This window comes from Gavia stellata, chromosome 37 (genome assembly GCF_030936135.1).
Source record: "Gavia stellata isolate bGavSte3 chromosome 37, bGavSte3.hap2, whole genome shotgun sequence".
Taxonomy (NCBI): Eukaryota; Metazoa; Chordata; class Aves; order Gaviiformes; family Gaviidae; genus Gavia; species Gavia stellata.
In genome coordinates, this window is record NC_082630.1 from 125,333 (window position 1) to 138,351 (window position 13,019).

At 46.1% G+C, this 13,019-nt stretch overlaps 1 protein-coding gene across 2 annotated transcripts; it reads right to left on the reverse strand.

Annotated features, from left to right (window-relative positions):
• Window positions 1-545: 545 nt before the first annotated feature.
• On the reverse strand, window positions 546-11,864 carry POLR3F (RNA polymerase III subunit F). Of its 2 annotated transcripts, XM_059832960.1 has the most exons (9): window positions 11,799-11,864; window positions 10,272-10,389; window positions 8,091-8,158; window positions 7,020-7,087; window positions 6,112-6,224; window positions 3,617-3,760; window positions 2,740-2,847; window positions 1,806-1,997; window positions 546-1,203 (listed from the first exon to the last, which is right to left on the reverse strand). In XM_059832960.1, the coding sequence occupies exons 1-9, from the start codon at window positions 11,852-11,854 to the stop codon at window positions 1,126-1,128; spliced, it is 945 nt and encodes a 314-aa protein (XP_059688943.1). In that variant the 5' UTR covers window positions 11,855-11,864; the 3' UTR covers window positions 546-1,125. The 2 variants fall into 2 exon arrangements, with proteins under 2 accessions (XP_059688943.1, XP_059688944.1); XM_059832961.1 differs by lacking the exon at window positions 3,617-3,760.
• Window positions 11,865-13,019: the final 1,155 nt, after the last annotated feature.

A 13,019-nucleotide genomic window follows, 5' to 3' on the forward strand; every position in this document is an offset into this window, starting at 1 on the left:
AGAGGTCCATGGCCCAGCACACCCTGGGCATGAGGCTTATGACAACACCACAGCCTGTATGTTACTGCCAATTCATCAGTCCAGAGACACAGAGGAGGAACCAGAGAGGCGCCACTCAAGAGAAACACAAACTGGCTCCACATCACAGGAAGAGAAGATTGTGCTTTTTGATGATATGCCGGTATCGCGCCTTTCTCAGATGACATACCAAGGCCATGGGCTATGTTTTTGTACAAACAACTGTCATTGGCATCTTTTTCAACCCTGAGGGTATTCAGATAATCTATAAAAATTTTCCCTGTACCATCAGGCCAGAGGAACTCTTTTTCTTTTCTGGAAAACACATCTTCGCAGAATACTTCTACTAAAAATTTCAGCTGACATATCCACGTAAGTGATGCAGCTGCCAGAACACACCAAGACAGATTTGATGATGATCTTGTAGCTGCCAGTGAAGGAATAAATACAACAGATGCATCACCAGGCAATGGCAGCAATGGAGGAAATGAAGCACAGATGTACATGAGAAAAATCAGGGTTTTAATGATAAATTAGCAGGTAAGAAAGATAATAAAGAATCAGTGAGTTCTATTTGACATATTTAGGATCCTTCCCATGTCAGATTCTTAGTCTTAATTAGATGGTAGCTACCATGGGAGAAAAGTGTCAGCTTTAGGACTTGAGCACCCACCCGTACAATTAGTCTGAAAGCAAAGTTTGGGATCTCATTCTTAGCAACACTCATTAGCAAGTTTTTCTGATCAGCTGATGACTTGTTTTCTCTCATTCAGAATAAGCATCTGTGGAGGACTTGACACAATCCTTGGAAGTGACGCACCACCACCCAGCTGTTGTATGGCACTTTTCAAGTCACACAACCAATTTTTGGTACAGGAATGGATCTACATGTCCACTTCAGCCTTGATCTTCAGTGCTGACTCAATGTCCAGTCCTCTCACAGGACTGCTCATGCAGCTGGTATGTTGCTGCTTTATGTTTCATTAAAAACAAAGTCACTCCATGTCCTGAAGTTGCTCACAAATTTAGAAGTCCACTTTTTTAAAAGCAAGCTGCTTTGTCACCTTGGCTGTGAAGCACGAATCCAGTTTACAGTTTTCGTTCACTTTAAAACTCCAGCCACTCTGTCATATAAATACAGTTTGATGGAGAAATCTCACCACCTTCATGGCAATCATCAAAAACCTGCAAAAGAAAGCCCTGTGTCAGTAATTATATACAACAAGCATGATCTAACTGGAAGCAATGTGCCCACCTGGTTTCTGCTCCTTCCCCATTAGCAAAGCAGTATTCTAACAGAGGCCAAAATCTAGGAAGTCCTATGCCAGCTCCGAGGAAGAGAAGCAAAACAGACCCCACTATAGTAAATGATGCAAACGGACGCACTGGCAAGTTTTACCTACATACCAGTTTACAATCCAAGCAGGAGAGACCAAAAGCTAGATAGAAATAAGTTAGCTTGTTAAAAAACATAAATAGGCAAACCTGGGATCAGAAAAATATAATAATATAATAATTTGGAATGGGCTACACCTGACAGCACCCTTTCACATACAGTCCAGTAAAAAGACAGGATATAAGAGGGAAACATCCTGGTCTAAACTAAAGAACCTGCCTCTTACACCATAGCTAAGGCATCACAGATAACACTCACAAGCATAGCTGGCTTAGAAAGCCACGGGGATCACTCACGGGCATGACCTGGCAATGTGCTGGCTGGCCATTTGCAGGACTGTGTTCAAAATTTGCACGCACCCACCTATTCGTACACAGAATTAGTTACTTACGGGGCAAAGTCCGCAGGGCGTCCTGACTAACCCAGTGGGTTGTATGAGAGGACTAACGGCTCTGTACAACTTCATCTGTCCATCCACACTGCCGACCGTCCCTTCCTTTGCAGCAATAATAGTCATCTCCACTTTTCCATCATATATTAGCGTGTTTAAAATGGTTTCAATGTCTTCCATTGACAACTCTACCTAAGAAATAATTTGTAAAATAAATATTAGGAAAGACACATGCCAGTAAATCCTGCAAGGAGGAAACAAGCAATCACCGTGAGTAACCTAGACCAGATAAAGGCACCGCTCTCGCTGGGCAATTTATGGGGATATTTGTGCCATTTGTTCCAGGGGGGATCTGTGGAGATACAAAAAGAAAAGCAAATACCAGTACCTCCTACTACCTCCCAAGCAGTTTTGGATTACTAGCTTTGGCTTACCAAAAAGAACCTCCCTATGCACCTCAAGTGCATCCTAGCATGATACATTTCCAGTTTTACAGAAAAACAATCATGAAAGAAGACAGAGTACTAAGAGATGCCTGTTGATGGTGACCAATAATTGCAGGGGTTTTTTTCTTCCTTTTTTCTTTTCCTCCCCTGAAACTGCTTGAAGTGCATAGGCAAACTTGAGAGAAATTACAAAATATAAACTAGTTGAGACTGTTAAAGGAAAACTTACTCCAGTTCCCATCACCAAGGATGTGAATGCTAATTCTTTTTTATGTCTTTGAAAACCCACATGTACAAACTACCCTGGAATCCCACACAGCATCAATGACCCTCCTCAAAAAGCAATAAAGCAGCAAAGGCCACTTCCAATACGGTAACTGTAGGGTACTGAAGCACTTATCGGACCCTCACCAAATTTGCAGGACCCAACTTCTGCAGCTAGTCATGTATGGAGAATTTTGAGAGTAGTAAGATGAATCTGTTCTGACCTTACTGATACCCAGTTCACAGATGTATTTCCACACCTCATGGGATGAGGCAAACGAGCTGTTCCTCTGTATCATGGGGTTCTGTTTGCTCTCTCGAGCTGCTTCTGCCTGACAAAATGCAAGGATGAGGTATAGTCAGTACTCACTGCCACGAGCCTCCTTCGCGGTTCGGTTTCAGACAGACTGAAGTATAAAACTTGGTTTCCAAACCATTTCTGGGATGTGTTTTTTATTTAGCATTTAAAGCTATGTCCTAAAGACTCATGTACGTGAGACAACGCAGTGCACAACCAAACATAATTTTTATGCTAAATAGGACACAAAATTTACACAGTGATTTAGATTAATATGAAGGAATATCAGCATCTGGTGGTTTTCTGACACAAGTTTCTGCTGTATCTAGTGCCAGTTAAAATATATTTTAATGGAATAGAGAAACGCTGCAATCTGCACAGGACTTATTTAATGGAAAGCAGGCTTCTTCTGCAGTTATACTAGAGAAAATTGTCTTCTAGGCAGAGCTGACTGACTAGTGCCTTCCACCCTCTCAGAAATTAGGAGCTCTGAAGGGAAAACAGTGATTTTTGCTAGGTTTTTTGGTCCTGTGCCCTTTGCTGCCTAGCTTGTCATTGGACCTTGGAGATGGAAGATTTCCCTCCCTGTATAGGGTGTGAAAATACGCATTATTAAAGCGCAACACCATCAGACTTGCTGTGACAAACACAACCCAGTACAGATTTGCCAATCCAGTTATAACAATGGCCAACACTTACAGAAAACACTATGGAAAACTTAAGCCTTGCCTGTCACTGGTTTTATAAAGAAAATAACTACTTGCACAAAACAAATGGGAGGTGACTTTAGTAGTGGCACTCACCTTACTCTGTAGAAATTTAAAACACTGTTGATTTAATACCTCCACAAATTCAGACTCAAAGTCTTGGTCACTGTACCAAGCCCCACCAGTCACTGACCGGTCAGGCTGCAGGTTATATAGCATATACACCTTCTTCTTGGATGCCTGTTAGAGAAAAGTGCACAGGTCTTAACAGCTGAAAGTCTTCCATAAAAAAGGAAGAGTTAAGAAGAGATCTGCAAAAGAGACAGTTCATCGCTCCTAAAACCCAGGGCGCAGCAATCCAGCTGACTCAAGCTATCGTTAACGTGTTTGACCCTCAGCTAACATGGAGATAAAGAGAAGATAATACATTTAGATTCCTAATCATTTTATAACATAGCGTTAGAAGAGAGAATCCTACTAGCAATGTGCACACAATACGAACCTCACTGAAGACGTCAGAGTTTCATTGTAGCCTATTGACTAATCCCCCTCCACAGTCCAAGGAAGGCAGGAAAGTGTCTTTAGAAGACAGCAAAGACAAACTTAACAGAGAAGGTTTCAACTGTTTCTGCAGGATTCAACCGGTGCACTGATGATAGGAGGGCCCTTACATGATTAAACCCTGCAGCTAAAGTTAGCCCTTGCGAGTCCACTCCTTACCGCCCCATGTTGACGGGGCGAACGGGAGAATGGGAATGCTGCTTCAGTCCTGCTATCAGCAGTCAGTTAAAGGACAATGGTCATCCAAAGGACTACTCAGCAACCACTGGAGCAATTTCAGCAGCGTTACGTCCCCTGTGTGACTAGATGAAGCCAGCATCTCCCACAAGAACATGAAAAAGCTACTGCTTCTCTATGTCCAACTTCTTTATCTCTGTTTTGATTTAGGAAGTTACCCTCACCTCTCGCTCCCCCCCCAAAAAATGCACACACGAAAGGCAAGGTATTGCCTCCATGGTGCAGATGAGACTGGCACATAGAAAAGGCACAGAACATAAAACTTCCAAGAGTTCACAAACAAGCGGTCTTCCTGGTGTACCAGGCCCTGCGACAAGACAGAATCTCTGCTGGAAACCAGGAGGATGTCCAAAGGATATGCTAATACCAATGATTTGTAATGAAGCAGGTAAGGGAGAGCAGAATGCTGCACGAGCATTATAACAGTGTGAAAAAAAGCATGGGAAAGGATAAGCCCTACCTACTTCAGTACGCGGAGTGTTTGCACATAAGAATGTAATTGAGTAACTGGAACAAAGTAGAGGAACCAAGACTAAAACAGAATCAAATGTCTTAGAAATTGTTTGAAGTAAACAATACAAATCCAGTGTGAACCAGATAACTGAAGGGAGTTTCAGGATCTCCGGGGGAGAGGAACCTTGCAAGGCCACTTGCAGCTAGGTAACCATATCACTAGTCCTATATAAAAGGCTGAGATTGCTTCAGTATCAGAAAAAACAAATTGTGGCACAGCAACATTGGGACCAATGGAGAAAAAGTAATTCTGGGTAGGTTACTTATTTGGGTGGAGACTGAGTGGAGAAAGGAGAAAAGGGTGTTAGAAAGTACAGTTAAGAAACAAGAATCATAGAATGGTTTGGGTCGGAAGCGACCTTAAAGACCATCTAGTTCCAAGCCCCCTGCCATGGGCAGGGACACCTTCCACTAGACCAGGTTGCTCAAAGCCCCGTCCAACCTGGCCTTGAACACTTACAGGGGTGGGGTATCCACAACTTCTCCGGGCAACCTGTTCCAGCGCCTCACCACCCTCATGGTGAAGAATTTCTTCCTAATATCTAATCTAAATCTACCCTCTTTCAGCTTAAAGCCATTGCCCCTTCTCCTACTACTATAAGCCCTTGTAAAAAGTCCCTCTTCCAGCTTTCTTGTAGGCCCCTTTCAGGTACTGGAAGGCTGCTAGAAGGTCTCCCTGGAGCCTCCTCTTCTCCAGGCTGAACAACCCCAACAATCCCCAAGAAAGGGGAATAAGGTATAAAAATCAGAGAACCGAGGGCAGGAACTGCAGACAGCAGGAGTGTGGATGCCTACAGACAGCAGAGAAGCTGACCTGTGGACCCAAACCCATTGGGATGCTGGAGGGAAAGCCACCAGACTCTTCCCTAGGTTTATGTCCTAAAGGCCAGGTATGGAAGGGCAGAGAAAAGGGTTTGTGAGGATTTACAGAACTGCAACAACAGTTGTGTGCAACAAAGAATTCACAGAGACCTAAAACTGCAATTTGATAGTAATGGTATGTAATAGTGGTAGGAAGAGTGACAAAACTGTCTATTAATAGTGGTATGTTTATTAATTAGATTATTGATCGGTTTGTTAGTGCTATGTTGATTATCTGATACCCTCGTATCTGTTGCACCACGAACCCGCATACTAAAGGCAGAGAGTCAAATGCTGGTGCACCGTCAGCGAGAAAGCTGGCGGCAGAACGAGGTTTCTCTGCTCCCAGTCCCCTGTTCAAACATACACAGCATGCAGCAAACGTTTGAAATTGTTAAAAAAAGTCACAAAATACTCACTGCCACAGATTTAACTGCTTTAATTAGTTTCTTGCTTTCCAAGTTTTTCAGTATCTTGTTGATCTCCGTTAAAGGCAAATTACTTTTGTATCTAATGTCCCTGCTCCAAATACCTGTTTAAAACCAGAGAAGTGAATGGAAATGAATCGAAGAAACCATTTGTTTCTGTACATACTCACAAACCAAAAATCACGTCACAACATTGCTTGACTCGCTTGCCAACCACAGGATGTATCCTTGATCCTACCACTCCCAACAAAAGGGAGGGAAGGGACAGAAGGGGATGGAACAAAAAAAAAACCAACGAAAACAAGAAATGCATACCACAACCACCACACTGTCCTTCTGCCCTTTACCTCTCCTCCATGAGCTCTTAGAAGTGGACCCCATTTCACCATCAACATGAATACATCACAGAAATGTTCTTGCATTTTTATGTAACTAGTGTTTGCTTCAAGGAAAATATGACAGCCAGTTCTACCTGCCATCTCTCAACCATAGTGTGCAACGACTGCTGAGAAAGCCTAGTTACTAGCAGCGGTCTCTGCTGGCAGGACACCTGTTAAATCTAATATAGATATCCCATTTTCTTTTAAGCAGTGAGTGTTCTGCCGATTCCTCAGCTTGACAGTCCCATAGATAACTCTTAATTCATATTCCAAATATTCTGAAAGAGCCCTCCCCCAAAAAAAGTCAATCAGGACAGGTTGTTATTTTAATACAGAAATATGTCATCTTCTCTTTTGTTTTTAAAAAGTGGTCACATGGAACATTAGCTACAGACCTGGTATGGGGACTCCAGATTTTATATTTGTATTGTCTGGACAAGCATTTTAAAGTTTGGACAGGAACAGTTCCATAAGTAAACAGAGTTAGTACCATTCACAATTATAAATTATGTGAACTACCTTTGTTGCCTGCATCTTCTATAATTTGGTAAACCAGCTTCTCTTGATTGTCAGAGCCTTTCATTTTACTGTAAAATAAGACAGGTATCAGGATTTTGGAAAGGCCCAAAATTTGAAAGAAGTTGGATTTGTTTAAAACTGAAAACAAGCACTATGAAAAAAACAATGCACAAAGAAAAAACACCCTACACAATAAGCCAGCCAGTGGCAAATATAATACATGACTCTCAACCTCTCTGGATCAAGCCAGGCTTGCCAGTGAGAAGCCACAGTAAAGAGAAAAGAGCACAGTATGAAAGAAAAGTGACTAAGCAGGAGTCACTCCACTTGTCATAACAATGGGGAATTCGGAGTCAGGCATTAACACAACTGTGGCAGGTCAAACACAGCAGGGAGCCTAATTTAGGATAATCTGTCTCCAGACAGAAGGTCTTCAAAGGGATAGTAGCATGCTCCCAACTCTAAAACATGCCTTTTCACTGGTCTGAGAAAGCCTGAACTCATCAATCTTTTTCTAAAGCATTTGAAAGAGAGGATGACACGCCTGCACTGGGGATAGTTTTGAAGGATATTTTTTTCCAGAAGTATGTCGAGGCATCTTTTACTCAGATTCACAGAGGCATCACAAGACATGGTTTGAAGGTACATTTTAATAAATCAAAGAGCGTGAGTTCAAGCGGCTTCCTGGAACACTGATCCCCTAACATGAGCAGTGAGGAAGACCACAGAACCACAGTTTGCAGATGGTATGGTCGGGCTGCAACTGGATTTCACCTGAGCATATACACGTTTGCACAGATCACTTTGCTGTCATCTGGACCAGGAACTCTGCTAGCAAGTTAGAGCTATAGTCCCACAGCACCCTCTGTTCAGCAGAAACCACTATACCTAAAACAGTTGTCCGGATCAGCTCAGGGGAGTTAGCTGCTTGTTTCCAGAGCGCACGTTTACGTTTCAAAACGTCTATGTTACAGAATCCATATTACATCGCTGAGTGTCTTGTCAGCAATGCTGCGTGTGAGCTGCAGAACTGTATTCCAAATATATTTATCCAGCAAACACGAGGCTTACCTTGCATTTTGAGACTCTTTGATTCTATATAGGAGACCTGCATTGCTCCTGAGAAGGTCCAGTTGCCCCTAGGAGAGATGGGCACAATGCATTTACTGTCCTTCAAATAGCTTGTTTCAGAATGTGGCAAGAATCTCCTAATATTCTAAATTAAAAACCTTATTTCATGTCAAATGAATAAAGCAAAGGGAAAATAACATTTTAACCACTGAAAACAATAATACCCTTGAGGATATTTTTTCCCTGCAAGTACAGTAATACCCCTGAGGATTTTTTTTTTCCCCCTGCAAGTATCCATTTATCATCAGCTATCAGAAATAACAAGTACAGTTCCCAACCCTTCCCACAACATCTGTGCACTTCCTATTATTTCTCCTAACTTTCAGCATCGGACGAGGGACATCAAGTTCTCGTATACTTTGCTCTTGCTTTCCACCAACACAGTCATTTGCATGGCTACCCAGAAATCACCTCGGAGCTCTACTGCACCGGGTTTGAATAATTCTGAGTTCCAGTAACAAAGTTCTACTTTTTACTAAGTAGAGATCACTGGAAAACTGCCAGCCAGGATTGATGGTGCCTCTCGGAGGCAGATTACCGGCATCTCTCCCACACAAAACATTTGTCCTGCCCTTGACGCTTGTGCCTAGGCCAGGCAAATTCTTATTCCCTGTTTTGAAGGGGCAAAGCAATTAGACAAGTCCAAGAGCGTAACCGCGTATAACAGCATTAACTAACACTCGCTCTGTCATTGCCAGCTAATCCTTTCCCCATAGTTACAGCCTTGTTTCTTATAGATTTGCATTATACAGTCGACTGAAGCTGACACCTCAAAAGGATCCCCTTCAGTGCTTTTCTACGGATGAAGTGCTTGCAGCTTATCAAGTGAAGTACCTGATGCTTACTAAGGCCAAGCTCTCACTGCAGTTTTTCCCCATGTTTGAGGTATTTACTAGATCTCCCCACACACCCCCCACGCCCCAAGGCATCTATTTTAAACAAATTCTAGAGACTTGACTATCTTTGAAACCTCATTGTGAAACGTGGCCAACCCATTCAAAAGTTACTGAACACAGAAGCTGACATCCAATGTGCTGATAAACCTCATATCTATAACAGAAAGACCAAAAAAAGAGAGATCAGATTACTCCCAGCACCACCTAGCATGATCCAAGCTAAGAAGTTTTGGTTATTAAAAATAACAACACCAGAACAAACCAATCACCTCTTGCTCAGTTGGCACACTTTCCAACACCCCTCCTTCTGAGAAAGCAAGCGCCCCTCTTTTCAACAGCGCTCTCTCGACTGCACCACTCAGTCTGCTTTACTTCCTGACTTCACAAGCTCATGAAGCAGCTAGCTAAGCAACCGAAAGAAACCTTCATCTTTAAAGACCTTGAACATTTAGCTGATACTCAAGTTTACGCCAAACTGAACCAACGAGACTAAACAGCTACTATCTGTTCCTGAACATGTGGCAGAGGTAGTTGACAGTGATCCCCGCTCCTATCTTAGGCTGAGTCCTGATACAGGAAAGGGAAACGCCTAATGAGATGTGGGAAATTTATAGAAGATGCAAAAACCCCCTTGAGATGTTTCACCTGCATGTTATCAGAGTAATCCACAACTTCAGGATTTTGTGAGGGGTTTGGAGAAGATCTTCACATATAGAGCGTGGGCTAACATTCATTCTTTTATGTCTAGCTGATTCATTCCCCACCTTTAGCGAGTCTTGTGGTTATCACCTGTGGCCATCTCACCACCTGCTGAACCACTGCAACTACACTTGCACCCAACTGTAACATCGGACCACTGTATCACATTCTGCTTTACAAAGTAATACACAGGGAAAAGACAACCAAAGGACTTTAGGCACATCAAAAAACAAATGCGGTACTTCTCAGCGGTAGCTTCCTCACCTAGGAATCCACACGGATACACACATTCATGTTAAGTTTGTATTACAGAATGGAAAGAGTAAGTTTTGAGGTATGTTTTAATTGGTTATGGCAACCATAAGTGCTTATGGCAACCATAAGTAATTTATGGTAACTGTATGTTATGGCAAGCGCTGGGATAAATTTGCTAGCCCTGCCCAACAGGTAGATACCACACAGACCGTGTGCACGAAGAGCGCTCTGGGCTGGCCGAACTAACACGAGGAAGGTGAGATCGCCCTACCATCGAGAGCAGCCTGTTGATCGCCATGGCTCGCTGCTGGGCTTCCATGTGAGGCATGTCATTTTGAATCACCTGGTCTGTGATACCGTGAGGGAACTGATGACACAGCTCAATAATCCTGGGGGGAGAGAAAAGCAAGTTTAAAATCATGTTGTATTGCATCCAAACCCAAATCCAAACAGTGTTAAGAGTCAGAATGGAAGAGAGGGAAAAGAACAACTCAGGGGAAAAGTACCCATGAACTGCTTCTTGGTCATATCTATGGAGGGAACTTGGCATCTACTCCCTGTGCTAATAAAGGTGCTTGTGCAACTGGTGGACAAACTACCTGTGCTCCGTGTGACAACACTGAACACGGTGCTCCATTTTACTTTTATGTTGCTCTCGTTATTAACAACATGGATTTAGAGCTCCCTGTAGAGTTTCATTTTACAAAAGGTTCTGATGGGAAGGAATTGCTAGCTAGTCAGAGAACGCAAATACTGATGAAATACCTTTTAGAAAAACATGGCTTAATGCCGAAAAGCCACAATTCCCCCTTCCAAGAACAGAAGGACAGCAGGGCAGCCGAAGGTAACCTGACCCCATCCTGCACCGCTATCTAAGCGCCTCCCGGCCCCAGCACAAAACACACAGTGCCCCCAACAAGGGCAAACCCCCCTTCAGTGCCCATTTCCTGACCAGCACCCAGGCCCTGACCAGCAGCACCCGAGGCACCGGCACGCCCTGTGCCACAGAATCACTAAGGTTGGAAAAGACCTGTAAGATCATCAAGTCCAACCATCAACCCAACCCCACCATGCCCATTAAAACATGTCTCACAATGCCTCATCTACATGTTCCTTGAATGCCTTCAGTGATGGTGACTCCACCACTTCCCTGGGCAGCCTGTTCCAATGCTTCACCACTCTCTCAGGAAAGAAATTTTTCCCAATATCCAGCCTAAACCTCCCCTGGAGCAACTTGAGGCCATTTCTTCTTGTCCTATCACTTGGGAGAAGAGACCAACACCCCCCTCCCCACAACCCCCTTTCAGGGAGTTGTAGAGAGCGATGAGGTCTCCCCTCAGCCTCCTCTTCTCCAGACTGAACAACCCCAGTTCCCTCAGCCGCTCCTCATCAGACTTGTGCTCCAGACCCCTCACCAGCTCTGTCGCCCTTCTCTGGACACGCTCCAGCACCTCCATGTCCTTCTTGTAGTGAGGGGCCCAAAACTGCACGCAGCATTCGAGGTGCGGCCTCACCAGCGCCGAGAATAAAGGCACAATCACTTCCCTAGTCCTGCTGGCCACCCTGTTTCTTCTACAAGCCACGACGCCATCGGCCTTCTTGGCCACCTGCCTACTCCCCTCACATCTCTGCCGCCTCGCCTTGCCCTCCCCCGACCCAGGGCACTCCCCCCGCCTCCTGCCAGGCCCCCAGCGCACCCTGCCCCTTCACGGCCCTCCTCCCCCCGCCGCCGGGGCCCTCACCGCCCGGCAGCCCGCCCCCCCACTGCCGCCTCGCCTCCCGCCGGGGCGGCCCCCACCTGTTCTCTATCTCCATGGGGTCGGGGACCTCCGGCTTCACCTTCACCTCCGCCATGGCGGAGCGGGGCCCACACCGGCGGCCACCCCACCCACCAGGCCGCGGCGCGCGGGCGGCGCGGCGAGATGACGTCAGAGCCGTGCGGCGGAGGGGGACGGGGTCGGTTGCTAAGCAGCGGGACGCGGACCAATGGGCGGCCGCGCTGGCGAGGGAGGGCGGGGGCGCGGCCGGGCGCGCGGCGTCTGTGGTAACGGGAGGGCGGGGGGGGCGGCGGGATCGCGCGGGAGGGGCAGGGCTGTGGGGCGGGATCGAGTGGGGCGAGCAGGGCTGTGGGGCGGGATCGAGTGGGGCGAGCAGGGGCTGCAGGAGTGGGGGCTAAGTGTGCGGGCAAGGGTCTGCCGTGGGCCCGCGTGGGGTGGGCCGGGCTGTGGGGCAGGATCGGGGGGGTGGGCCCGAGCGGGGTGGCAGGGGCTGAGAGCAGGGGTGGAGCGGGGCGAGGTGGGGGGGGCTGTGCCGTGAGGGGCCGGGAGGCGCGGCCTGCCCCGGCAGGGCAGGGCAGGGCAGGGCCGGAGCCCGCGCTGGGGCAGGGCCGGGCACGCTGGGGGTGCCGGCGGGCCCGCTTGGGTCCCACCGCTGATGGGCTCCCAGAAGGCTCCAACAGGACACTGTGCTTTTGGTCCAGGTGTGCCAAGAGCGGGCGGGTCCTTGAGGAAAAAATACTCTCTGCCCTCTTGCATCAGGTAAAGGTCTGATCTACCCATCGCTGCGTCTCCCGTGCCGCTGCATGCAGCCCAAGAGAGTCTGGCTGAGAACTGCCCGCGCTCCTTAACCGCTGTTTCGGGCAACCCAGCCAAGGAGATGGGCAGCTGCAGCGCTGTGGCGTCCCTCGTAGCCCCAGTGAGAGCGTGGACTAACAAACACCTCTGGTGCTGAATCATTACTGTCTGCGTTGACGAGTAGCGTGAGAGACGTTTCTGGAGGGTTGAAGGGTTGGTTACAAAACCAAACCAAACCAAATCCTTCTAGTGTAGACATGTTTCCTGGCCCTGAGTATCAATTCCCCAGATCTGGCGTACATCTTTTTGTACTGTAAAATGTTATCGTATCCAAATGCAATTTTTCACTCTCAAATTGTGTGACATGATAATGACTATGTAAATTATGATAAATCATGTTTGGAACCTGTTCTATAGGTATATTCTTAATGCATACAATAGCTGAG